The following is a 27,167-nucleotide window of genomic DNA, read 5'->3' as shown; positions in this document are numbered from 1 at the left end:
TTATACAAGACATTCCGGGAAGCCAAAGAGTCTAGTTGTGTTAACTGCCTTTGTATACTAAAATCACACGAATGCCCTCATCCACTGTGTTAGGAGCGCTTTCCGGACATGTGTTCCTGTCGGCTTGTCTGCGTTAACCTACTTGCTGAGCTACCAAACTTCCTACAAATATTAAGGTCATTTCATCCATGGAAACGTGTGAACCTCAGCTGAAACTGAATGCCATTCTTAATCTGAAAATTTTAATGAATACTATACCAACTGTAGACTAATTAAGATGTGCATTTACATTTGCATTTATTCGAGCTGTGTTAAGTCAATTAATAAAATCGGCAGAGCAAAACAAAGCGAACGCCAGATCAAATGTGAAAATTACTGGATCAAGCTAAACAGACAAAATAGCAATTAAAGCTTATTAACAAGCAGCTATTGTACAGCTAATAAATATGTTACTCATAAACAAACTTACCTCCAAAGATTGTAGATCTCTTCCCTGTCATGTTCTATTCCATGGGTTACAACTTCAGACTGCCCCCCTGTAAGTCTGCTGACACAAGCTGATCCCTGCAGACTCTGTATCAACACACTGTGACGTGTGACGTATTGCTCGTAGCCATCATTTGCACATATCTCAAATCCCTGTCTCTCAGTGGAAAGGAGTGAAAATGAACAGTGATTCATGCTCTTAATGGAGCGTTTTCACAGCCCACAAAAGTGCATCTCACATTGCTAATTACTGAGCAAACTAACCAGCTACTGTAACCAAAACAAAGCCGGCTGCAAGAGAATTTCACTGATGCATATTTATTAAAAACAACTAGAGCGCTTCTTCCTGCATGGTAAAACTACAAACCACCGAGATGACAGTCTGAAACAGTCAGTGCAGGAACATGTCGATTTTGGAAAAGATGTCTTTTTATTTATTCATTTTCTTCACATTTTATGTTTCTAAACCACATTTTGAGGAAACCTCAATTAATGATAAATCATTAATAAATAAAGATGCCTAGAAAATGTCCAAAACACATCTATCAGGTATCAGGTGTGACTTTGGAACGCCCCCTTCAACAGGGATTACTTGCTTTACTCATCAACATTGGTGCTTCTAGTGCGCACTATGCCCTGGATGAACCCCAATCCACTTTTTAATATCTGACCTTCTCAGGCAGCCCAGGCACTGACTGGCCATTGAGAAGTATGGGAATTTTCCCAGTGGGGGACAGTTTTTTTGTTTTTTCCCAACCTGGTATTGTTTAGCCTGTATCTTGCCTATCACTCTTTGCCTAAACAGGAATGAAGGAAAAAACTACAGCTTGCAGTGCTCCCCACACATCATGCCCCCCCGGCATAACAGTGCCCCGGGCGTCTGTCCACGTCGTCCATACTCAAATCCGCCACTGATTCTTAATTACATTGAATGCATTTAAAACAGTAACTCCCTCTTTATATATGATGCTGTACTTGTGTGTGTGTGCTACCTGTGTATATGAGCAGAACAGCACGAGCAAAGGAAGCGCTAGAAATTCAATTGTAAAATAGTAATTTGTGGAGAATTGACTGATGGATAAAGGCACTGTAGAGGCTAAACAGAAAGTCCCAACCTCACCCTAACAGGTCAGACTTTCTGGTCTGTAAGCTCTACATTTTATCCAGAAAGAATTGAGTTGAAGGTTTGGCTTTTCTGAACTTTTTGTCTTACAAGGTTCTGTTTTATTACACTGCTATATATATATTTTTTTTTCACATAGCTGTTTATCATGCAAATCATCAGAACTGTCAGAGAGTGTTCTCTCTCAGTGCTCAGAGCAGTGAAATTAAATTGCTTAAAAGGACAGTTTGGTATTTCCTTGTATTTTACAGTTGGTAGAGTATTGCGTGGAGTTTGAAAAGTAGTGTAGAAGTAAATAATGAGTGCTGAGTAGACTTATTGCAATAAAAATACAGGAATTCTCACCAGATTTCTTGGGAAGTAAATGATCCAACTTTTGTGATGTTAATAATGCATGCCATGTACTGACAATTGGAACAAAATAAATGATATTGGGCAGATTTATCTGCCTCAGTAGATCTGTCATGGAAAGTGTGAATTTTCAAGCAAGTTGTAGCATGATGTGCATGATTCAATTTGCCTTCGGTGACTACACTGCTTATTGCTACAGGCTACAGACTACAGGCTTTGCATCCCCTTCTGGTTTTCATTTCTGAGTTCATTAGTTAGTTTTGATGTCTCTGAGATGTATGATTTATTCAATAACATCACAAAAATCAGACAGAACATGGGATGTGGCATTAACAGGGCAGTAACCATTTGTTACAATACTGAGGTAATTCAGTAGGTTTTAGAAGTTTTTTGTAACATACTTCCAGTCACGTGAGGTGCAAAGTATCAGAAATAGCAGGGATAAATTAGTAGCTTTGGTGTTGGATGAGTAGGAGGAGTCTCTTCACCTAAACACCTAACAACACCTACACATGTAAAGTAACAAAGTAACTAACAGTGAGAAATCATCCACTCCTACCGATTATATTTTCTCCTTAGTGAACAACGTGCCAATATGCTAGTTTGGCAAACACCATCAGGTAATATATCAATCATCACCTATATCTGATCTGTACCATCATTCCCAGATTACTTTTTCTAGAATGCAATAAGTAAAGTCATCTCATACATCCTGTCCCATAGTCATACTTTTTGAGAGATGTCTGTTTTTAAGGAACAACCCCAAACAGTGGTGGCCCACCTCCCAAACATGTCCACCCAAGAGTAGCTCTGTGGTCAGGAAACTCATGCTATCACGGTACCACGCTGGAATTCACTGAACTCCTGAGAGCAACCCATTCTTTCACAAATGTTTGTAAAAGCAGTCTGCATGCCTAGGTGCTTGGTTTGATTGGAACACCTGAAATCCATGATTTAGATGGGTGAGTGAATACTTTTGGCAATATAATGTATTTGTGAAATAATCTAATCTAATTCATTCCATTTTGACACTCAGATTTACACATTAACTTCATTAAATAATAATCAAAAACATAATTGTTATTGGAATATTGCTTCAGAATACCCGTCTATAGCTCTGGCATGTTCACACATAGAAAGACAGACACACACACACACACACACACAGCACTTCAGACAGTTGCAGTACTGACCTTAAAACTCCAGTAATGTGGTTGCTAGGGGGGGGAGAGAGAGAGAAAATAAAGAGTAATGAGTTAAACCTTTCCCATCCATTTAAGCAAATAAGTGTCCTCACCCAGACAACCAAGACACTAATGGAGAGAAAGAATGAGTGGAGAAAGCCGAAGAGACAAAAGATGAAATGGGATAGGGGGACAGAGAGGGAGAGGGAGAGGGAGAGAGAGAGAGAGAGAGAGAGAGAGAGAGCACAAAGCTTATTAAGCTTCCTATGATTACACATCATACAGGTGAGAACAAACACACACACCCACACGCAACAGTGAAAACTCACAAGCACAGTCTTTACTGAGTCACACACTCACACTTACAGACAGACAGATGGTGGGGACGGTTGTCTGCTGGACCTTCGCATGAGCGCTAATTGCAGCGAGGCAAATACTGTAACTACCGTCCAGCCAAACATAACATGAGTCAACACACACACACTCTCTCGCACACACACACGCATATACAGACAAAGGGAATAACAGAAAAGCTCAAGCAACTTTATAAAAAAGAGAAAAACATCCTTAACTTAACTTTGGCCAATCTAACAGAAAAACCATGAATGGTCTGCTTTCCAAGATTTACACACACACACACACACACACACACACAAACCAAACAAATCTCAGCTGTGGTTTTCAAATGTGAACCCGAAAAACAACAGTAAAGCAACGCATTCACGTTCCATTCCCAAACACACTCTCGTACACACCACACACGCTCCACAATCTCAGGGCGAGTTCTGGCAGGACTCCAGTAGCCGAGGGTTAAGGGCCGCGGGCTGAGAGTTTCCTGCGTGGGCATCTGCTCCCTGGTGGCTGTCCAGCAGAATATGTAATATGTGTGTCTGCTTGCATTGAGTGATAATAGCAAACCTGTAGGACATTTGCAGGTCAGATCTCTGTCCATCATTTTATTCCCCTGTTTGCAATAATTTATGTGTGCATTCATCATTATGCAGAGATGGCAGAGGTACAGGTCTACAGCACTACAGTACAAATACCAGTACTTGAGTAATACTCCAAAAATACTTCAGTAAAAGTTGAAGTAGGTTTGTCTTTTTACCTCAAGTAAAAGTTTTTCTAGTTATAGATATCTAGATATATGTATGTAGGTGTGTAGGTACTACTAACATAGATATTAAATCATAGATAAACACAACCATGACGCTGTTAATAATGGTGTATGCTAGGACAGCAGCATCACCTGCAAAATGCTAAATGGGGTAATGTATGGTTCTCAGCTCTGATAACCTGAACATGTGATTAACACTGATTAATAGTCTGGTTCTGGTTCTGGGTCTTTTCACTTGGGGCTTAATTTGAACAAATTGACTTATTTTACTACAGCTCTGGCATCACGATTAAATTTACATTTACATTTACAGCATTTCTCCTGAGTGACTTACAAAAGTGCTTCACTGTTTACTAGACTAGAATCCAAAAGATACCTCTAGGCGTAGATACTACTAAATAATTGAAGTCAACATACACTACACTTTGACCAAGTATTCTCGCAAGAGGTGGGTCTTTAGTTTGTGTCTAAAGACAGTGAGCAACTCTGCTGTTCGGACGCCCAGGGGAAGTTCGTTCCACCACTTTGGTGCCAGGAAAGAAAAAAGCCTGGGTGCTTGTTTTCCGTGGTTCTTAAAGGATGGCGTGTCGAGCCGAGCCGTACTTGGCGCTCGAAGGGCTCTTGGTGCAGATCAACTTTTGACCATTGCCATTAAGTACGGAGGGGCTGTTCCATTCTTGGCTTTGTAGGCCAGCATAAGGGTTCTGAATCTTATACAGGCAGCAGCTACAGGAAGCCAGTGAAGAGAATTACATGGCTGAACGAAAGAAAGAAACTCTAAAAATGATATCAAATTAATACCAGCCATGTTTAAACTAGAAAACTAAAAAATTAAGCCACTTCTTGTTGTTGCAGAGAAAGAAGCATCACAGCAGGTCCAGCTGTCTGCAGACTTGAGGGCAGTGGTGAATGACACTAGTGTAGCATAGTGAGTAATACCACCACCTTTTCCATGGTATACTAAGGTTTGTATTCCTGGGAGGGAAAGCTCATCATCCTAACTCTACATGCTTCTACCTGTGTAACATGATTTACCTGTAAGAGCTCTAGAAGAGCTTTATCTAAATGCTAAAAACAATGAACATATCGTTTGTATGGACGTCCCAATCCAATCCAGTGACTCAGGATCGGGTATGGGCTTTTTAGGGTTCCAGTCCACCTCCCATCCTTAGGTTTGCTGTAGCAGAGCACCATCAGGCTTCCTATAGGTGCAATCAACAGACATGATCCTCAGCTGCTGCAGACAAGCTTCTCTTTTCTTTTTTGCAAAACTACCCGAGACTCAGTTCATCTGTGACATTATTTCAATGAGGAAAACAAACCAGAGCTGTATTTGAACTGATCAGTGTGGAGATGTTACCAGTTTGCAGCTAAAACAGAAGCTATAACTGGTCCTAATGCTAACTCTCCGTTCCACCTTAAATAGTGCTGCAGTTACAATGTGTACATTTCAGCAGCTGCAGCATTGTTTATGGTGTAACAGAAAGTTTGGGGATGGGGAAAAGTTAGCTAGCTAGAAAAAAGCTACGTTAAACATTTGATTAACATTTGAGTAACTCATCTGTTTTAAAAATGCAACAAATACAGACATATTCTGATATAGATACTTAAATTAAAGTAATGAAGTACTTAGACTTTGTTACTTCCCACCTCTGCATTTAACTAACTAACTTCATCCCATCAGTCATTTATTCATGCATTCACCGAAACAGCAAGTCATCTAGATACCTGCTATTTCAGATATCTGGGTGTTTGGACAATTCCCCTCAACACCTCAATGGATCTGTATTCATATAGCACAGCACTAAATCAAATCAAGTCAAATATATTTGTATAGTGCTTTTTAAAGTTGTTGTTGTCACAAAGCAGCTTTACACAATCAGTAATTAGTAAAAGACATGAAATCAACAGATCCCCAGTGAGCAAGCCAATGGCGACAGTGGCAAGGAAAAATTCCCGCAGAGCTTGAGGAAGAAACCTTGAGAGGAACCAAGACTCCCAAGGGGGACTCAACCCATCCTCCTCTGATCAGAAATATTTATAAATGATTGATAAGTAAAAAGACCAAACCACCTAAACTGTTGTACTGCTCAGGTCTGCAACATACTAACACCAGACACTTTCCATAAATGCAAGTCCACATCCACAGAGTTAAGCTGAAGGAGCAACAGCAGTGTATAAATGGGGTGGCCATTGCTTAGGTTACCATGGTATGGGGAAAGCATGGCAATCCCCGATCCATCCATTCCATAAACCCTTGTTTAATTAAATAAACTGAATCAAAAACACCCGAGAAATAAGATGGAGGTCCTTTTTCACCAAACGTTCTGAAAAAGACATTTCTTACGCAGTTTTCATGAAGATTCTGACAGTTGCCAGTCTTTTCTTATTTGGGATTTGTTCAGTTTACGAGAACAGTGGGATCCGTCATCATATCCATCATCAAGCTGTAGAGCTGTGAGCAAATCTGCAGTTTAGAAACTTTCTAAATATAAGAACATTCGAAGGAAGTTCAGGATGTTGGTGAATGAGGCTCACTGATGTTGGATATGTCTGTAATTCAAGAGAAGCCTATTTTCAAACACCCAGAGTAGACAGGAGGCTGGGAATTATAGCAGGAGGACAGGTTCGTTCCATATCTGGCATCATGCCCATATAAGAACCTCCAGGTCTAAGCAGTTTTCTCTAGGTGAGAAATGAACAGCAGTTTTGTAAACTGCTGGATCTGAGTTATGGCTTCTTTTTCTTCTGTCCTCCACTCTTCCTGCAGTGTTTTTCCATGGAGCTTATACATACCGTGTGTGTGAAACTGACTGCCTGAGTCAGCAACAGGCATGCCTTAAAGTAGCTGAATTCACTAACTAGAAAAGGTGCATGGATACCTTAGGATATACAATGTATGGTCATGGTTGTGACATCACAGCCATGATTATTTTAACATAGGCTGTTTTAGCTTCTTGGCTTCTATTTAGCAGCATTTGCATTGTTCGTGGGCAAACTCAGAACTTGCTACAGAGCCCTTGTTAAAGCCAGGATATACACTGGCTTGGCTTTTGTAAATGGGCGAGAGCTCTGCCACCTGGATTTTAAAGTGATGCTGAATCTGCTTTTTTCTTGCTGAGCAGGTAAGAGATTACATTTTTTTATGACTAGCTACTAAAACAGGCCGCCAGGCTATCATTCCTGTGGATTGTTTGTGTACCTGCGTTACAATGTAATACTGTACAGTAACCTATATAGTACCTGTTGTTTAGCCGATTAGCTTGCTAACACTGCTTTTTTTCTTTTTGCCTCTGTTGTTTGAAAAAAAAAACATAGCTAGCCACTATCCTTGTGGTCATTTAGTAAACACAGCCTATAACGTAAATAAAAAAGGGAGAGTGGAATCAGTCAATCATATATGATATACAATAACTGATACATTCTGGAAGTCCTACATACATCTCTGGCTGTGAATCTGAGTGATGGAACAACTAGAATTCAGCCAGTTGCAGAGAGGGATCTTTACTCTTTACTGAGAGCAGTTTAATAAATGTGTTTTGTTTTTCTTTGTTTGGTTATTTTCTTTGACATTTTTGACAGATTTTTGACATGTATTCAGACCTGAACTAAAGACCTCTGTCTAACAGTTAAGGTTTACAATTGTTGAACCTATATTCAGCTTTTTACTGTCATTATACATTATATAACATATCATATTATATTGGCTTATATATCTTATATTATATATCATAATATATGATTTGATATTATACATATTCTCATATTACATTATGTATCTTCTCATATTATCTTATATATCACATTATATTATATAAAATATCATATTATATTGCCTTATATTTTACATCATCTTATATTATTTATCTTCTCATATTATTTTATATTATATTTCACATTATATTAGACTTTATATAATTTTATATTATCTTAGATTTATATATCTTCTTACATTGTTATATAATATATAAGCTTCTTATATTATCCTATATTGTTTTTCACATTATGTTATCATATTATATATCACATTATATATTATATATTTCACATAATATTGCCTTATATATCATCTTATATTATCTTATAATACAATATTGAAGTTTGAAGGAACTGCTCTGAAATCAGGTGCACTGTTTAGTCTGGCTGGAAATGTATTGCACGACTGTAGATCCTGCTCTGCAAGGAGGAGCACAAAAACTTCCCAAGCCACAAGCCACTCTGTCCGAGAAAAAATGAGGGAGAGTCGGGTTGAAAAGACAGACATGCGAGTTGATCCAGCAGGTGTGAGCAATTAAACGTCCACCTGAGACAGACACAATCTCGCACTGCTACCACCCAGACTGTGCAGTAAGAGTCAAACATGCAATTAATCACTCCCTCTGTTTCTGGAGTCATTTATTATAGCGGCCTGTTTGCAGTAAATCGAAGTTAATCCTGGGACCACCCTTTAAAGACACACTAAGTAGATTTAACAAGTATAACTGGACATATGTAATTTGTACGTAAGCCTGTAATTTGCCACTTACACATGAAATGTGGAAAAAAATGACTTAGTGTACCTTTAAAATGAATTAGCGATAGCTGAGAAAAATCAATATACTTTCCCAACTGGGGAGCAACATTTTGCTAATGCTCCTTTTTTGCCTTAGTGCTATTATGGCGGGTTTATATGGATTTAGTGGGATGAATTAGAGCCAGAAAGTTAGCTGCTGAGTTCAATCATCTGAATCGTAAGGCTAAATAAAGAGGCACTAAAAGAGAAAAATTAATCCGTTCTCTGACATCACATTAAAACCCAAATCAGGAAGCACCGACTGGCCAGCCAGTTTTTGTTACTGTGGCAACGCAGCCTGTAGAACCAAAGGGATGCTGGAAGCTCACTACCCACCAGAATCTGTTTATAAGGTAAAAGGTTTGGATTAAAAAAGCAAGTCCAATTAATAATAATAATAAACAATAAAATAAAAAAATAATAATAATGATAATAATAATTAACCTAACCTATTAACTTAAATATCTTAAAACATAACCAGTAGTACAATGGAAGAAAAATATACCAGACAATTTCATGCTAGTGTATGAAAGAATGAAGCAACACTTTCCCAAAACAGCAAAAGGCATAAATTCTTGGCCCACATATTGCTGAAATCCTGAATATCATGCACTGGCAGTGAAAATGAATTGCTTAGAGTTGCCAGTTTATTAGACCTCAGGAACCTCCAGGGCCCTCAAGGTCTTAAGGGAAAATGTAAAGAGTAAAATGTTTGAAATGACAAAGGACAAAATTGTCAGCTCAGGATTTTGTGTCCCGTGGCATCAACATAGAGACAGCCGAGCAGCTCTTTTATTGATTGGGACTTTACAAGCAGAACTGCAGGCCTAATGTGTCAAACCAACATAATTAAACTACCTACATAATTGAAAAGTGAGAGTGGAATCAGTCAATCATATTATATGTACAATGAGTGAAATCCTAGATACATCACTGGCTGTGAATATGAGTGAGTTAGAACACAATCAGTGTTTTTGGCAGAATGTTTTTACTTATTTATTCAGACCTGAACTGAAGGCCTAGGTCTAATAGTTAAGGTTGACTGCTGTTGTACCTGCTGTTGTACCTCCTTTAATGTATTTTTAGGTTTAGTGGAATCAGTGGTATAGACATATACATAAAAAAAATACTACTGATGGTGCAGATCCCCTGAATCACAATCCGATATTTCATATTTTATCACAATATCGGCTAACATAGAAATGTGACATCACATATTGATAGCAGATGCCTAAGCAAATTTACCATCATACTTAGTATTACATTTGGATGATCAAAGTTCACTATTTCATATAATTTCTATAACAACTGGAACAATATGTAGGATAACGACACCACTGCCTCTCAGACGCCACGTATCACCATAATAAACCCAGTGGAGACCTTTCATGCCATTCAGACAAAGTTCTCCCCTTGCTATCACTGAATGCTTAATGCATCTGCAGTGTATCAGTGTATGCAGGTGCACTCTGTAAGTATACAGCTGCTGACTGTAGCCCATCTGTTGCTCTACCACCTCTAACCCATCCATGGAATCACCATGGAAAGGAAATCTCCAGGGGACCACCGGGATTTTTTGCAGTACTGGACCTGGGTGGATTCATCAGGCATGTTGTTGTTGGTCCACCTTGCAAGTGTACAGTTAGGGACTGCATCATATGTCAGATATCCCCCAGACCTTCATCAGTGGTCGCTTTCTGACCAAAGAGCCGCTCTTGGCACGACCCAACATCTACAACACTGTGCCTCATGCACTCACAGCAGCAGCAGATACACAACCACAGCACATGTCGGCATCTGTGCTGTAATGAGAACGGACCTCCACCCAAACAATGTCTGGTCAGCGGTGGTCCCTTTCAGCAACAGATGGGTTACAGTCAGTAATTGTAAACCTACAAAGCACAACTACACGGATCAGCCATAACATTAATACCACTGACAGGTGATGTGAAAAACACTGATTTTCTTAAGCAGTGGGATATATTAGGCAGCAAGTGCACAGGCAGCTCTTGAAGGTGACGTGTCAAAAACAGGAAAAATGGGCAAGCATAAGGATCTGAGGCACTTTGCCAATGGCCAAGCATCTCCAAAACGTCAGGTAGGTCCTGTTGGGCGGATTCTGGTATGCAGTGGTCAGTACCTACCAAAAGTAGTCTGAGAAAGGACAAATGGTAAAGCCCTGACAATAGATGCAATCCGTGGAGGCCTCACCTTACAACTTACTGGACTTAAAGGATCTGCTACTAACATCTTGGTGCCAGGCACATGCCTGGAACAATCAGACCTGTTATGGTGGCAGAAGGGGGACCTGCTCAATATTAGGCAGGTGGTACTAATGTTATGGCTGATGGGTGTATATGGCAGTGGTATCTGTTTAAATGGCCAATGACTGAAGCTACAAGGTAGCAAACATTCTATGTTAAAGTGTTCAAGTGTGTCTACTATGACCTATTCGCCGCTCCTTTAGGGATGACGTAAGTCCCCCAGAGCAGGAAAAACCTCTCTCTCTGTTCTGGGGCAAAAAGCAAAGGGCTGTCAATACACACACACACACACATACACACACACACACACATGCACACATCCACAGAGAGCGCTTAGCAGATATGACCAGCACCTGCATTTCAAACACACATCAGTGTATTTTATTTGAAGTGATTGCTCACTCTCAGCATGCATGCATTTATGTGTGTGTGTGTGTGTGTGTGTGTGTGAGGAAGAAGCGGAGTGGAGAGATGAATTTGCAAGCCTGATCTGCATGCCAAGCAGGCTAGAGTGCCCACCCATTCCGCTCTCCTTCACCCGCTTCTCCACTGGCATTCCCTCACTCTCTGTGTCCCCCTTATAAGCACACACACACACACACACACACACAACTGCACATGCATCGCTCTCTCCTTCCTGCATGCTCTCTTTTTGCCAGCAATGTCTCTCCCCCTTCCTCTCTCTCTCTCTCTCCCTCTCGCACACACATGCACACATTCACACTGCGGCAGCCTTCTCGGCCACACCTGCTTCCCACCTGCGTGTCCCAAACACACACACACACACACACACACACACACATAGTTATTTAGCATACTAAAGGTATGTGAAAAACGTGGCATGAAAAGGCAGTTGCCGTCACACACACACACACACACGCGCATACACCTCCCCAAATCTCCCAAGTACTCCTCACCTGGTTAAACGAGCAGCATCCTCCACCTCAACCAAATCAACAGTAGTCAGGTAGACAATCTCTCTCTCTCTCTCTCTCTCTCTCTCTCTCTCTCTCTCTCTCTCTCTCTCTCTCTCGCTCTCTCTCTCTCTGTTTGCTTAGTGTAAATTGTCCACGTCTTCACTGATTAATGAACGTACCGTACCATTGCTAATTAATTAGCTCCAGCCACCAGCTCACTCCTCCTCATGCCGGTTCCTTCCACCCCTCCACTCCTCTCCTCCTCCTCCTCCTCCTCCTCCTCCTCTCTCTTCTTCCTTCCGTCTCTCCATTTACGGACTGCGCATCACAGAAAATCCCCTCATGCCTCCCTCTCTGTATGTATGTGTGTGAGTGTCTCTCTCTGTCTCTCTCTCCTTCTCTCTCTCTCTCTGTCTCTCTCTCTCTCTCTCTCTCTCTCTCTCTCTGTCTCTCTGGTATGGACCCTCGCCTCCTCTCTCCTCTCCCCTCACTCGTCACTGTCTCTCCCTCACCCTCGCTCCGTCCCCGTTCCTTGGCGGCTCGCGCTTCATGCCAGCTTGCCATGTGATATCATTGATCGCCTTATATGGGCTTGAGGTTGTCATGGAAACGGCAGACTCCACCTGACCGCCTCTCCACCACCACCACCACCTCTGATTCCGGCACTGTTGCTAACAGCGGCTGCAGCAGGGTAAATACCCCGAGCAAACAGCCAGCGAAAGGGAGAAAACAGGCACAGAGAGACAGATGACGACACCCAAAGAGGAGAGGAGACGGTGCGGAAAGAAAGGGGATGGAGGTGAAACGAGAGCAAGCTTAAAATGAGACTGGCTTGATGGGGAGAGAGAGAAGAGAGAGGGTTTATACAGAAATGTCAAGGTGTTTGCATTTTCACAAAATACCGGAATATGATGACCAACTACATAACAGTGGGAATAGCCATCTTTGGCTTGGATGAAACTAGTCATAGTTCCCCTCTGGCATCAACAGCCTGTGGGGCATCACTTGTATGCTGTTGGGAGACACATAATGTGCGAGAAGTCCTGTACACCTTCACTACGGCGGTTCTCGAACACCCCGCAGCGTTAGCGTTTTCCGAGATGCTATATTGCCCTGTTATTATGCCCTGGTACCCTGTTATTACGCCTATTTGGACATAGACCCTGTCATGCCCAACTGTGATGTTCTGTGATGACTGGCCGAGTTCATTCCAAACAGGGGTGGTCATAATATTCTGATATGACTGTGAGAGGGTGGAAGTATCTCAGAAACCGCTAACATTGTGGGATGTTCTTGAGCTTCTGTAGTGAAGGTGTACAGAGAACTGACTTATACTGAGTCGCTCCCAATTGCATGACAGTGGTGGCATACAGAGCATTATACTGAACCTTATACTGTCCATGCCATGATTTCTCACTAATGTCATCGATCCAAGGGTGGTTATTCCCACTATTAGGTAGGTGGTCATAATATTCTGATATTCTTGTATAGCTACATAGCTGAGCTGCACCCACTGCTGCACCCATTGCTAACACAGATGTGCAAATGCACACACACACAGCTTGTCTAGTCCCTGTAGAAAAATAATGCCAATATAAAAGCATACTCTGGAGCAAATACACATGAGCCTTTTGGCCCCATGCCTAATGCCAGGTGTGGGCTAGAGGGGTTTACACCCCCTCAGCATTGAGCTGTGGAGCAGTGGAACTGTGTTCTCTGGAATGATGGTGCTCCACCCAGTACTTTTGGGATGAACTGGGGGAGTTGAGGATGGGTGGGGTGGTGGTCATCCAACATCCTGATCTCACCAACACTCACTGAATGCAATCAAATCCTCAGAGCAATGAACCAAAGTGTAGTAGAAAGCCTTCCTTGGACACTAGAGACAGCAACTCCAACAAAAGCAGGATAAACCCCTTTTTTCAAATACTCTTATGTTCAGAAGAAACAATGAACAAGCAGGTGTCCCAATACTTTTGCCATTGCCAATATCCGATATTTTAGTAATTCGGAAAGAACACTTAAAGAGGGTTATCAATACATCAAATCTATTTAAATACAAGTAATACATCATCAAATACTGTCCACCATCCAATCAATTACTAAACGTCTGCCCAATGCTGATAACTTTTGATAACCAATTTTGTAACTCTGATGTCTTGGTGCATCCCTAGTTTTTTTTTTTTTTTTTAAACATCAGCATCACTACTAGGTTCAGAGCAGTCAGCTGCCCCAAAAATGTCCAGCCTGAATCATCGGTGCAGTCAAAAACTGACCACTGTTGAAGGGCTAATGACCATTCACCCAGAACAGAGCCTTGCACAGTTCTTCCAGATGAAACACACACGCGAACACACACACGCGGATGCGTACCTGCTGCCGTGAGCAGTTGGTATTGACCAGTGTGGCAGCATGCTGGGGCGGGTATTTGCCCCTCTGTCTCTCGGCCTCGCTCTTGTGCAGTTTGGCCAGCGCCTCCATGTCGGGGTTGGAGAAACGACGAGGGGTGCTGCCCAAAGTGTGGTACTGGCGCTGGTAATCTGCATGCTCCCCCCGCAACATCACCACACACCTCCTCTCCACTAGCTCACTCCTCTTCTCTTCTTGCAGAATCTACAAGGCCAAAAGGTCAAATGTCAGAAGAACAGAGAAACACCTGTAGCAGGTCATACAGCGTCACCTGTAGCAGGACATACAGTCTCACCAGTAGCAGATCATACAGCGTCACCTGTAGCAGGTCATACTGTCTCACCTGTAGCAGGTCATACAGTCTCACCAGTAGCAGGTCATACAGTCTCACCAGTAGTAGGTCATACAGTCTCACCTGTTGCAGGTCATACAGTCTCACCTGTAGCAGGTCATACAGTCTCACCAGTAGCAGGTCATACAGTCTCACCAGTAGCAGGTCATACTGTCGCACCATTAGCAGGTCATACAGTCTCACCTGTTGCAGGTCATACAGTCTCACCTGTAGCAGGTCATACAGTCTCACCAGTAGCAGGTCATACAGTCTCACCACTAGCAGGTCAAACAGCATCAACTGTAGCAGATCATAGAGTCTCACCAATAGCAGGTCATACAGCGTCTCCAGTAACAGGTCATACAGTGTCTCCAGTAGCAGGTCATACAGCGTCACCTGTAGCAGGACATACAGTCTCACCTGTAGCAGATCATACAGTCTCACCACTAGCAGGTCAAACAGCATCAACTGTAGCAGATCATACAGTCTCACCAGTAGCAGGTCATACAGCGTCTTCAGTAACAGGTCATACAGTGTCTCCAGTAGCAGGTCATACAGTGTCTCCAGTAGCAGGTCATACAGTCTCACCTGTAGCAGGTCATACAGTCTCACCTGTAGCAGGTCATACAGTCTCACCAGTAGCAGGTTATACAGTCTCACCTGTAGCAGGTCAAACAGCACCAACTGTAGCAGATCATACAGTCTCACCAGTAGCAGGTCATACAGCATCACCTGTAGCAGGTCATAGAGTCTCACCAGTAGCAGGCCATACAGCGTCTCCAGTAACAGGGTATACAGTGTCTCCAGTAGCAGGTCACACAGCAACACCTGTAGCAGGTCTTACAGTCTCACCTGTAGCAGGTCATACAGCATCAACTGTAGCAGGTCATACAGTCTCACCAGTAGCAGGTCAAACAGCACCAACTGTAGCAGATCATACAGTCTCACCAGTAGCAGGTCATACAGCGTCACCTGTAGCAGGTCATACAGTCTCACCAGTAGCAGGTCAAACAGCGTCACCTGTAGCAGGTCATACAGTCTCACCAGTAGCAGGTCAAACAGCGTCACCTGTAGCAGGTCATACAGTCTCACCAGTAGCAGGTCAAACAGCATCAACTGTAGCAGGTCATACAGTCTCACCTGTAGCAGGTCATACAGCGTCTCCAGTAACAGGTCATACAGTCTCACCTGTAGCAGGTCATACAGTCTCACCTGTAGCAGGTCATACAGCGTCACCAGTAGCAGGTCATACAGTCTCACCTGTAGCAGGTCATACAGTCTCACCTGTAGCAGGTCATTCTGTCGCACCAGTAGCAGGTCATACAGCATCACCTGTAGCAGGTCATACAGCATCACCTGTAGCAGGTCATACAGTCTCACCTTTAGCAAGTCATACTGCTTCACCTGTAGCAGGTCATACAGCATCACCAGTAGCAGGTCATACAGTCTTACCAGTAGCAGGTCATACAGCGTCACCTGTAGCAGGTCATACAGTCTCACCAGTAGCAGGTCATACTGCTTCACCTGTAGCAGGTCATACAGCATCACCAGTAGCAGGTCATACAGTCTCACCTGTAGCAGGTCATACAGCATCACCAGTAGCAGGTCATACAGTCTCACCTGTAGCAGGTCATACAGTCTCACCAGTAGCAGGTCATACAGTGTCTCCAGTAGCAGGTCATACAGCGTCACCTGTAGCAGGTCATACTGCTTCACCTGTAGCAGGTCATACAGCATCACCTGTAGCAGGTCATACTGCTTCACCTGTAGCAGGTCATACAGCATCACCAGTAGCAGGTCATACAGTCTCACCTGTAGCAGGTCATACAGCATCACCAGTAGCAGGTTATACAGTCTCACCTGTAGCAGGTCATACAGCATCACCAGTAGCAGGTTATACTGTCTCACCAGTAGCAGATCATACAGTCTCACCAGTAGCAGATCATACAGTCTTACTAGTAGCAGGTCATACTGTCTCACCTGTAGCAGGTCATACAGCATCACCTGTAGCAGGTCATACTGTCTCACCTGTAGCAGGTCATACAGCATCACCTGTAGCAGGTCATACAGCATCACCAGTAGCAGGTTATACAGTCTCACCTGTAGCAGGTCATACAGCATCACCAGTAGCAGGTTATACAGTCTCACCTGTAGCAGGTCATACAGCATCACCAGTAGCAGGTTATACTGTCTCACCTGTAGCAGGTCATACAGCATCACCTGTAGCAGGTCATACTGTCTCACCTCTAGCAGGTCATACAGTCTCACCAGTAGCAGGTCATACAGCATCACCTGTAGCAGGTCATACTGTCTCACCTGTAGCAGGTAATACAGTCTCACCTGTAGCAGGTCATACAGCATCACCTGTAGCAGGTTATACTGTCTCACCAGTCACTGGTCATACAGTCTCACCAGTAGCAGGTCAAACTTTCTGCTCTCCATTTCACAGCTTTAAAGAGGCAAAATGCTAGTAGTAGCTTGTAGTTGTATGCATCAGCGGCAGTGCGAAAAGAGGTGGTGGGTTACTTCACATTTGTCAACAGAGACTTTTGTAAGTCCTCACCCTCCTACTGGTAAATAATTTCATTCATTCATTCATTTATTAAATCAGATATGTCTGGATTACAAATTACTGATTGTTCCGAGCAGTATTTTTGCAATATGCTCCTAAAGTAAATTCATTTAATGTCAAGAGACTAACAAATAAAATAATATTAATAATAATAATAATAATAAAAATAATAATAAAATCTGAAATATGGTGATGGGGGGGGGGGGTCAACCCTTTAGACTAAATGTTTTTGCCTCAATAACAGTCTGTTGGAGTAAGTTTTAGTTTTGCACCCTGTTTGAGACTTACTAGTCTTCCAGGCAGATTTGATGTAAATTGTTGAGGCTGATAGGCTGACACTTGTAAAAACGATTTTCAAATAGTGCCACAAATTCTCAATAGACTCCTGTGTTATCTGGGCTTGTGCTTGGGCTCCCTGTTCTGCTGAAAGGTGAGTTTTCCCAAGCTTTAGTTTTTTTTTAACAGACTGAAGCAGGTTGTCTTGCACTATCTTTGTGTATTTTGCACCATCCATCTGTCCTTCATTTTTAACAAGTTGCCCAGTCACAGCTAAAGAAAATCATCCAACGTGATGTGCTCTGCTTTTTCTTCAGCAGTTCAATAATCTGCCTTTCCTAGCCACCCTCCCATTTAAGCCAGTTTTCTGCAGAGCTCTTGATATAGTTGACAGGTGAACCTTCACTCCACTGAACTCTGTAGCTCCTTCAAAGTGATTGTTGGACTTCTTGTAGCCTCCCACTTGCTCTGATGCTTTAAGGGATTGCCCTCTTAGCAGTGCCTGGGAGGCAGGACGGAGGTTGTAGACAACTGTCTCAACTGTTGTGAGGGCAATAGGAGTTGAAGACTCCTTTTTTTGTCAGTTTTGTCAAAATTTTTTATACATTATTTTTTTAATCTCAAATATGGTTTCACAAGAGAAGTGCCATATGTAACGCAGACTAATCTGATGACTTTTAAGTGAGTGAAATATTCTATTCTGCACACATTTGCCTGTTGTGAAAAGTTGCTGTATGTGTATGTGTCACTTGAGAGTAAAGCAATATGACAGCAGGGCATCGACACGACAGTTAACGCGAGCTCTGTCTACTCAAATGCAAGGACCTCCGGCAAACCGACCCTTCCAACTCATAATCCCACCACCAATGGCCATCCTTTCTTTATTTTCCCTCTCTCTCTGTCCATCAGTCTATGCCCTACCCTTCTCTTTCTGTCTCTCGTAATAACTGGCCGTACTGAACTCTGTCTCTCTCTGAGATATCATTTCACTTCGCTATTTTATGCTGAGGCCTCACATGTAACTCTCTCTTTTATTGTGGTTAGTTTATGAAGGAGAATGGGTGGATGCTGTACGATAGTTTTGCAATTGGAACAGTAGCGTGGTGTGTAATGCATTCTGGGATATTTGGTGGGCCAAGTCCACACAAGTCACGTCCTGATGCATCCTTAATAACACACCTTAATAAAACATTAGAGACCTCACTAAAAAATCACAATAAGGATGGTCCTAATTAATGCCTCTTCAGTGTGAGGCTAGCCAATCAGCTTTCGTCTCTAAACATGGTAAGCTGTCAAAAAAAATGTTGCATTAGCAGCAGATGTGCTGGCAATTCACATGACTCTGACAAAGCTTGTAAAAGCCTTGATATCGGTCCTGATACTAATAAAATAAGCTGGATCAGTTATCATAATTAGGATAGTTAGGATAATTAGGCCGATCCACTGGGCCGATCCATTCACTGAACCCTATTCCTGCACTGCCGGGATTCTGGGCTTCATAACTCAGGATCAGAGTAACCTACAGATATGATACACACTTCAAAGCAAACAGCAGGGCTTACCCTATCTGACACAGCACAGCGTTATGTCATGAACTATCAGTGAGTAATCCAGCTCAGAAAAACTGCTAAAATCCACAAACCTGGCCTTCAGCAGCCTGCTCTGTTTACTCAAGAGCAGCACTGAGAGAAGGGGCGAGCACAGGTAGACATGCAGGCAGGCAGACATGGACAAACAATGTTTTAAGTCCCAGCAGAGCCCAAACTCAACAGTTTACATGTTTTTACTCTATATACCAGTTAATTCCAGTTAAATCCCCTGTCAGCCTTGTCGTTTTTCAGAGCCGATTTAGAGAGACAAGAGCTGAACTGCTCAATTGGCGGCTTGCGTATGTAATGGAGGACAGCCCAGAGTGAGGGAGGGTAATGACATCACTGAAAAAGCTGGTCTTCCGTATTTGGAGCACAAAAAAGTGAGGTCCAGCAGCATTATTTACTTTAGTAAAGTAATAGTTACGTCAATCCTGATGCCTTAACTCTCTTCCACATGGTGAGGTATATGGTTTACTAACTCAAAAATGATATTGGATCGGTATCGGGTATCGGCTCACATGCAAAGTTTATGTATCAAATCGATATTATAAGACGTATCAGTGCATCCCAAAATAAACAATAGGTCTTATATTTCAATATCCCTTAGTTTGTTATCCTTGGGCTAACTGTAGCCAGTTTACAGGGGGACAAAAAATCAACAGCAGAATTTAGGCTAACACAAGCATGCTTTATAGCAGAACACACGCAGGACGTCAGGGAAAAGCTTTGGCATGTGTTCCTGATTTTGCACTGTATGCTAGTATGAAGAGTCAGCTACACTGAATAACTCTCTGCAAGATGCAAAATATAACAGCATTTTTTTAAATGGATGAGAGTTGGGAGGGTCCGTTACAGATAACTGATGACATGTTAAAGAATGTATCTATAATGTAATCTAAAGGATTACTAAATTCCATTATATTCCGAAATGCAACATACTTTGCCAACAAAAAGTAAATAAAACAAGGCATTTTTTTGGATTTCTAAAGCCATGTAAATCTATTAAACATAAAATAAAAACTCTGTTGCATCCACATGAAATCTCATGTCCTAAATAAAGGCATTCTCTTTTTCCTCATGAAACAAATCTCCTGTATAATACACACTTAAAATTAAAGGTGCTACAAAGGGTTCTTAGAGCGATGCCATAGAAGGACCATTTCTGGTCCTATACAGAACTTTCTTTGTAAAAGAGTAAGTATGAAGAACCTTTCGAAATTTCAAAATGTCAGTGTTCATATTCACAGCTTCTTTACAAAACCTTCTTTATGGAACCTCTGGTTCTTCTATGGCATTGTTTAAAAATGTAGAACTTTAATGTTTGGCTGTGAATTATATATGCACCATTGCCAACCTATACCATATAACAACCCCCCCAGTCCACATATGGTCACAAATCTGCAGAAATAGCCTATTTTGAATGCATTGTTTTTGTGGTGTGACTTCATTCATTTCTACCTATACAGCAGTTTAGCCCACCCATTTAACCTACCGGAGTTTAGCCCCACCCATTCACTCACAGAAGTTTAGCCTGTTAGTCCAAAATGGTCTAAGCTGGCTTATGCTGGTGATCTCTCTCTCTCTCTCTCTCTATCTATCTATATATATATATATATATATATATATATATATATATATATATATATATATATATATATATATATATATGCTTCTTCAAATTGTATATAGAATCTGTTAAAGCTGAGAAAAATATATACTGCCGGAAAACATTACTTACACTGATATCATTTTCCTTTTCCACTTTACAAACGAAGCTCTTTTGGAATGTATCCAGCAAATTCAGTTTTACTGCGCACCATGATGCCACCCGCAAGCTTACGTTTCTCAACTCGCTCTGTGTGTCAATATAAAGAATGTCCACATCAAACATTTAACAAATGCCTGTACGATCCCTCAATTACAAATAAACAGGGTACGAGTAGTGATCCTGCTTAGGCTGTAATGTGTTTTTTTTTCTTGGTTTTCTGACATTTTTTTTTCATTACCAGCATTATGTCTAAAAACTCAAAGTGAGCTACAGGTTCACTGGTCATTTTAGATTTAAACAAATGGGTTATACACTATTTTGTCAGCCCCTCGGTATCACTCGGTATTCCGAGCCGTCCACAGGCCCAAATAAGGACTTCCTCCTCGTTTGTGTTAATGTTTTGTTCATCGTATTGGTTCAGGTTCATTTGTGTTCATGTGTTTGATTCAGTGTCTCGTTTCATTTGGTTCATGTGTTACAACTGGGATTGGGGGGTATTTATGAATCCTCAACACCTCTATTTGGTGCCGAGAATTGTATCATCAGGGACCTCGAGGTTTCACGAGAGGTTCCCTATACTGTAGAAGCATGTTGAGGCCAGTTCACGTTCAGGGGCAGGTCACCCTGCCATTCAAGTCATCGCTCACGGCCAGGAGTTACTGGCAACCCACGTCTCAGCTAGCGCGCTACGCTTCCAGGTTAAGTCGGCCTAGCCATTTTTGTTCAGTAGCTGGTCCCCCAGCTCAACCCCCAGTCCCAAGTTCGTTTTTTTTTGGTTCGCCCTCTTGTTTGCCACGTTCATGTTTTTGTTTATCACTGTCGTTCATGTTTTGCTGCTTTTTTGCCTCACTTGCCCCCTTTTGTTTATCCCCTTGTGTTAATAAATCTACTTGTTTTGACTCCATCTGAGCAAGTGTTCGTCCCTCTGTGTCTGGCCTAGCACGCCATGACATATGGACAAAAATATTGGGACACCCACACATGGTACCCTAACAGAAGCTTTTATTATCTCTTTCTAAATCTAAATGATGGATATGGATATGGAGTTGGTGTTTTTATGCAACATGCTCAAAGCTCGGCACTTGTCGACCGTACTCTGTAACTTTATGTGGTCTGCTACTTCGTAGCGGAGTAGCTGTGGTTCCTTATTGCCTCCAAATTTATTTCTACAGGAATAAAAACAAAGCAACAACAAAAATACTGAATTAAGAAAATAAATGGCAAATGTGAAAGAAAGGAGAAAAATTAAGAAGTGTTTAGAAGTTTGAATAGACTGATGTACGGTTTGTAAAGGAAGTAGATTAGAGAGACTGCAGTACTGATCAGGAACCTGTGGACAGAGCAGTCCAGCATTGCAGTCCACATGTGTTATTATTTTTACAAGCTACATCAGCAAGGATAACAGTACAGTGCATTGACGGATTTTCCTGAAAGCTTGAGCAAAAAGGTAGGTGTTTAATCTAGATTAGTCCTGAACACCAATAGGAAGTTTATTCCAGAGTTGGGGAGCTTTATAAGAGAAAGCTCTTCCTCCAGCATTGATTCTCCTAAAGCGAGGAAGACAGAAGGCCAGCGCCCTGCGATGGATTGTATAGTTTAAGAAGCTCCCCAAGACTTTGTGGGGCCAAACTATTTGGTGACTTTTAATTTTATAATCAATGCAGAACTTAACTGGTATCCAGTGCAGGGGCGAGAGAATGGGACTAATATGGTCTAATTGTCGAGCCCTAGTAAGCACTCTAGCAGCTGCATTTTAAAGTTGGAGCTTTTTTGATGATTTACATTATCTTCCAACCAGAAGGGCATCACAGTAATCCAATCTTTATAATAGCTAATCTGTCTGAATATCTGGATAGAAGACATTTCACCAACTGACTTGTTGCAACAGTGGCATCTGAAAGCAGTTGCACGCTGGAATTCAGTGAGCTCTTTAGAACCACCCATTCTGCTGGCAGACTGCATGGCTAAGGGGCTTGATTTCATACACCTGTGGCAATGGGATTTAATGAATCCCTTGAATTAATTGATTAAGAGGTGTGTCCCAATACTTCTGTCCAAATAGTATATTTGTGTTGGAGACGTTATGGCCCCTAGTCTCAGTCATCACTTCTGAAATGACATATTTCACACCAAAGCACCCCGACTGACTGACTGTTCACATTTCAACCACTGAATTATGCAGAAACTCCGTACAAATGGGTAGAAATCCCCTTCAAGGAAAACAATGAACAGTATTAACAGATCACATATAAAACACACACACACACACAAATCCATAAAGCAACACAGCATATCTTTGGAAATCTGGAGCACTCTCGTCTGTGTACAGACCTCTAGGGGTCATGTAAGGAACCGCAGCAAGCTGACTAATTAGCATGTCTGTAATATGCTATGCCGTTTAAATAAAATAAAAAAGGCACTCAACGGACCTTGATTCAGCTTAGTAATTATGCCTTGTGATGATTGAATCCACCCCAAAAAAAATAGGCATGAAGTATCGCACTTGACAGTGGCAGACTTTCATTGAAGCAATGCTAAGTCCTGCTGACAAATGCTCATCTTGAATTCAAGCTCGCTGAAATGTTGCATCAGAATATGTCCTCACTAAACACACAATCTTGCCAAGAAATATTAAATGAGCAATACTCGTACTGTAGTAGATCAACTGCAGCTCTGAATGAGACAGTTAAATGTTCAATTATTCATTTTGTCTATTTGAAGGTTTTTTTTCCCTTTCATTACCAATATTTAGCATGTCATGTTTTTTTCTAATTAAAATTTTGTTCTATTGTCAAATTAAATTAATGTCTACATTAAATTTCAAAATATTATTAAATTATGTGAACTAAACTAGTAGAAACAATACTTCACAGAAAAAGCATTATGCATAGTTTGAAACACAAAAAAATGTAATGACACCCAAATTAAAAGTTAAAATATATATATTTTTTAAAAATCCAGTTAATGGGAAGTCTTCAACTTGCAAAATGGCCTCCAGGATGTGTAAACACATGGATAGCCATATCTCAGTATGCAGTTATGTGATTGGCTTAAAATTACAGGAAATATGTAATAATAACCACATGGAGATGATTGATGGAGGTGTGCTTAATAGGTATGTGAGCTTAATTACAAAACTGTGTGAGCTTAATGTAATACAAAGGATTAGCATTAATCTGATTACTTTCCGTTACTTTTGGATTGCCCGTCTTTTTAAAGCCATATAAGTCTATTCAAATTCAAAAAGAATTTATTGTGTAAAGTCAAGTAAAGTCTTGTGTCTACTTGAAATCTTATGTCCCCATGAAATTTTCTTGTGTCCCCATAAAACAAAGCTCCTCTCTTATTTACACTTGTGCTACAAAGGGTTCTACAAAGGGTTCTTCGACAGATGCTGTAGAAGAGCCATTTCTGGTTTCATACAGAAGCTTTTTTGTAAAAGAGATGACTAGGTATGAGGAACATTTCAAATGTAAAGATGTCAATTTAAAGTCTTTTCATATTCACAGCATCTTTACAAAAACTGGTTGTTTGAGGAACCAAAAGTGGCTCTTCTGTGACATATGTAAATTTGTTGGTTCGACTGTTGAAGTAAAGTAATGTATATATTTTTAGGACTTGAACTAAAAATACTAACAAATAAAAATATTAAAAAGCACAAAAAATACAATGCTTGTCAATTCGAACATTTTATGATTCCCATTATTAATCATCATTAAGTATGATTATTACTTTTCAAATCAAATGTGTTTGTATAGCGCTTTTTACAACTGTCAGTAATTAGTAAAAGACAGAAAAAAAGAAATAACATAAAAAGACATGAAAAATCTAAGACCCCCAGTGAGCAGCCAACAGTGACAGTAGCCAGGAAACCCCCCCTTAGAGTTGGAGGAAGAAACCTTGGGAGGAACCAAGACTCACAAGGGGGACCCGGCCCATCCTCCTCTGATCAGAACTATTCATAAATTATTAATAAAAGTTACCAAACCATCTATACTGTTGAACTGCTCAGATGTGCAACATATTCTTAATCATAATATAATAATCATGGTGTAGTATAACTTAATATAGTCATGGCAGTGACGGTCAGAGTAATGAGAGTAATGATAGTTAATAGTGGTAATAATAATAGTGGCAGTGGCAGAGTCCATTTAGGTTTTAACACGGTCATTAGAATAGAAGTCTTAAAGCTCTCTAGTCCAAAACAAAGTCATATGCATAGATTTGCATATATCCATCCACAGCAGTTTAGCCCCACCTATTCACACAGCTATATACAGCTGAAACCAGAAGTTTAATTTAATTTTATTTTTTTATGTGGTCTGATGAAACTAAAATTGAACTGTTTGGCTATAATGACCATTGTTACGTTTGGAGGAAAAAGGGGAAAACTTGCAAGTCTGAGAACACCATCCCAACTGTGAAACACGGGGGTGGCAGCATCATGTTGTGGGGTTGTTTTGCTGCAGGAGGGACTGGTGCACTTCACTAAATAGATCATGCATCATGAGGAAAGAACATAATGTGGAAACACTGAAGCAACATCTCAAGACATCAGCCAGGAAGTTAAAGCTTGGGCGCAAAGGGGTCCTCCAAATGGACAATGACCCGAAGCAAACTGCCTACAAAGGAGAACAAAGTCAGTGTTTTGGAGTGACCATCACAAAGCCCTCAATCCTACTGAAAATTTAGGGGCAAAGCTGAAAAGGCATGTGTGAGCAAGGCGGCCTACAAACATGGCTCAGTTCCACCAGTTCTGTCAGGAGGAATGGGTCAAAATTTTCTGTAAATTCAAAATTCAACTGTACTTTAGCCTGGACTGCTTGCTGGATAAATACAGGGCAGCCAGTCAGAACAGAACATTAACATACATCAGTCTTAAAGGCGTAGCAGCAAGCAGCCTGTTTAATTCTATAGGAACAGGGAAAGGTTGGAAAGTGATCATAGCCTGGATGGTAGACCTCAAATGCAAGACCAGTGTAGGTTATGGGGCTTTTAAAGCAGGGAGGTCACACGCTTGTCGCGCTCACTGTGTCCTTTGCACGTGTGTCTGTGTGCATGTTAACATGCTTTCCTGCTGTGCCAGACATTCTTGCAGCACTAGGGCAATGTGGAGACCAGCTTTCAGACTGGCACACTTACATACAAATTAGAGGCTGGTGTCGCATCATCGAAAACAAATAAGAGCCCCTTTATTCGTAATGCTGCACAGCATGAACAACAAATAACCCTGTCAGGAAAGAGAGTATGCTTTCAGCTGTAGAATACGAATGAGGGCTATTTATTCATGCAAGCACAAAATAACAAACATCTTAACCTAATTACAGATGAAAAAACTATTTTACACCTGAAGCCCACGGTGGAAGACACCTGAATATTTTTCATGCTGAGGGAAAAATAAATAAATAAATATCATTTTAAAAACATCATGAAAATTAGGACAGCACATAAACACCTTTATCTTTTTCAACATATTGAGACATAAGAATTTGATCTACATTTTGACCATACTGAGAGATAACTAAACACTATCTGAACACAAAAAAAATGTAATAGAATAAGAGAAAAAGAAAAAGTTGGAACACCACTATGTTTATTATTACTTATTATTATGCATTAAATGAGAATCAATTAGCTGCAGATGATCAGAACATCATTAGAGGAGATTTTGGATGGGCCTGTTTCATTTAAACCCTAGTCATTTATTGTGGCTTGCTCTTGATTGTTGAAGTGAATGGTGAAGATCACCATGGCCAAATCCAAAGAGCTCTCAGAGGCCTTCAGAAAGAAGGTTGTAGATGCAGATGAGTCTGGGAAGTAAAACAACCAGAACCAGGCCAGGCCAGGTCCTAGCAAGTTCAGCCCATATAGAGCAAGAATAATAACACCTAGCAGTAACCACACCACCCCAAGCAGTATTCATGAGTTTCAAATCCACATATAAAATCAACATGCAAATGAAGACTATATTAGGACAATAACAGTCAATGTACATATAATCTACCATCCAAATACTCTTCCAGACTGACTACAGTGATTTTTATTCAAAATCTGCTGCACTTCATCCAGTTAAACCAGTCTAACTACACTGTTCATAATAAAACATGCAGTTGATCAGTGTTTTTAAACACTGATGATCTACTTGATATGCTTAGAAAAGCATATTGTGCATCATAATAACAAAATTAATCACGATACACTTAAAATAATGGCATATCGATCTAC

General features: G+C 41.1%; 1 protein-coding gene across 5 annotated transcripts in view; it reads right to left on the bottom strand.

Annotated features, from left to right (window-relative positions):
- srcin1b (SRC kinase signaling inhibitor 1b) overlaps window positions 1–27,167 on the bottom strand; it is a 103,036-nt gene that overhangs the window by 49,549 nt on the left and 26,320 nt on the right. For 3 of the 5 annotated variants that reach the window (XM_072680115.1, XM_072680117.1, XM_072680116.1), the window contains exons 2-3: window positions 14,368–14,607; window positions 3,154–3,177 (exon numbers count right to left, since the gene is read on the bottom strand). In XM_072680115.1, the coding sequence (XP_072536216.1) occupies window positions 3,154–3,177; window positions 14,368–14,556 (213 nt within the window). In that variant the 5' untranslated portion in view covers window positions 14,557–14,607. Of the gene's footprint in view, window positions 1–3,153; window positions 3,178–11,994; window positions 12,253–14,367; window positions 14,608–27,167 lie in introns of those variants that run through there. The other 2 variants (XM_072680119.1, XM_072680120.1) reach the window with 2 other exon arrangements.

The sequence above is a fragment of the Salminus brasiliensis genome, chromosome 5 (genome assembly GCF_030463535.1).
Source record: "Salminus brasiliensis chromosome 5, fSalBra1.hap2, whole genome shotgun sequence".
NCBI lineage: Eukaryota > Metazoa > Chordata > Actinopteri > Characiformes > Bryconidae > Salminus > Salminus brasiliensis.
The sequence above is the reverse complement of the archived record's forward strand: the minus strand, read 5'-3'. Positions and strand labels throughout refer to the sequence as shown.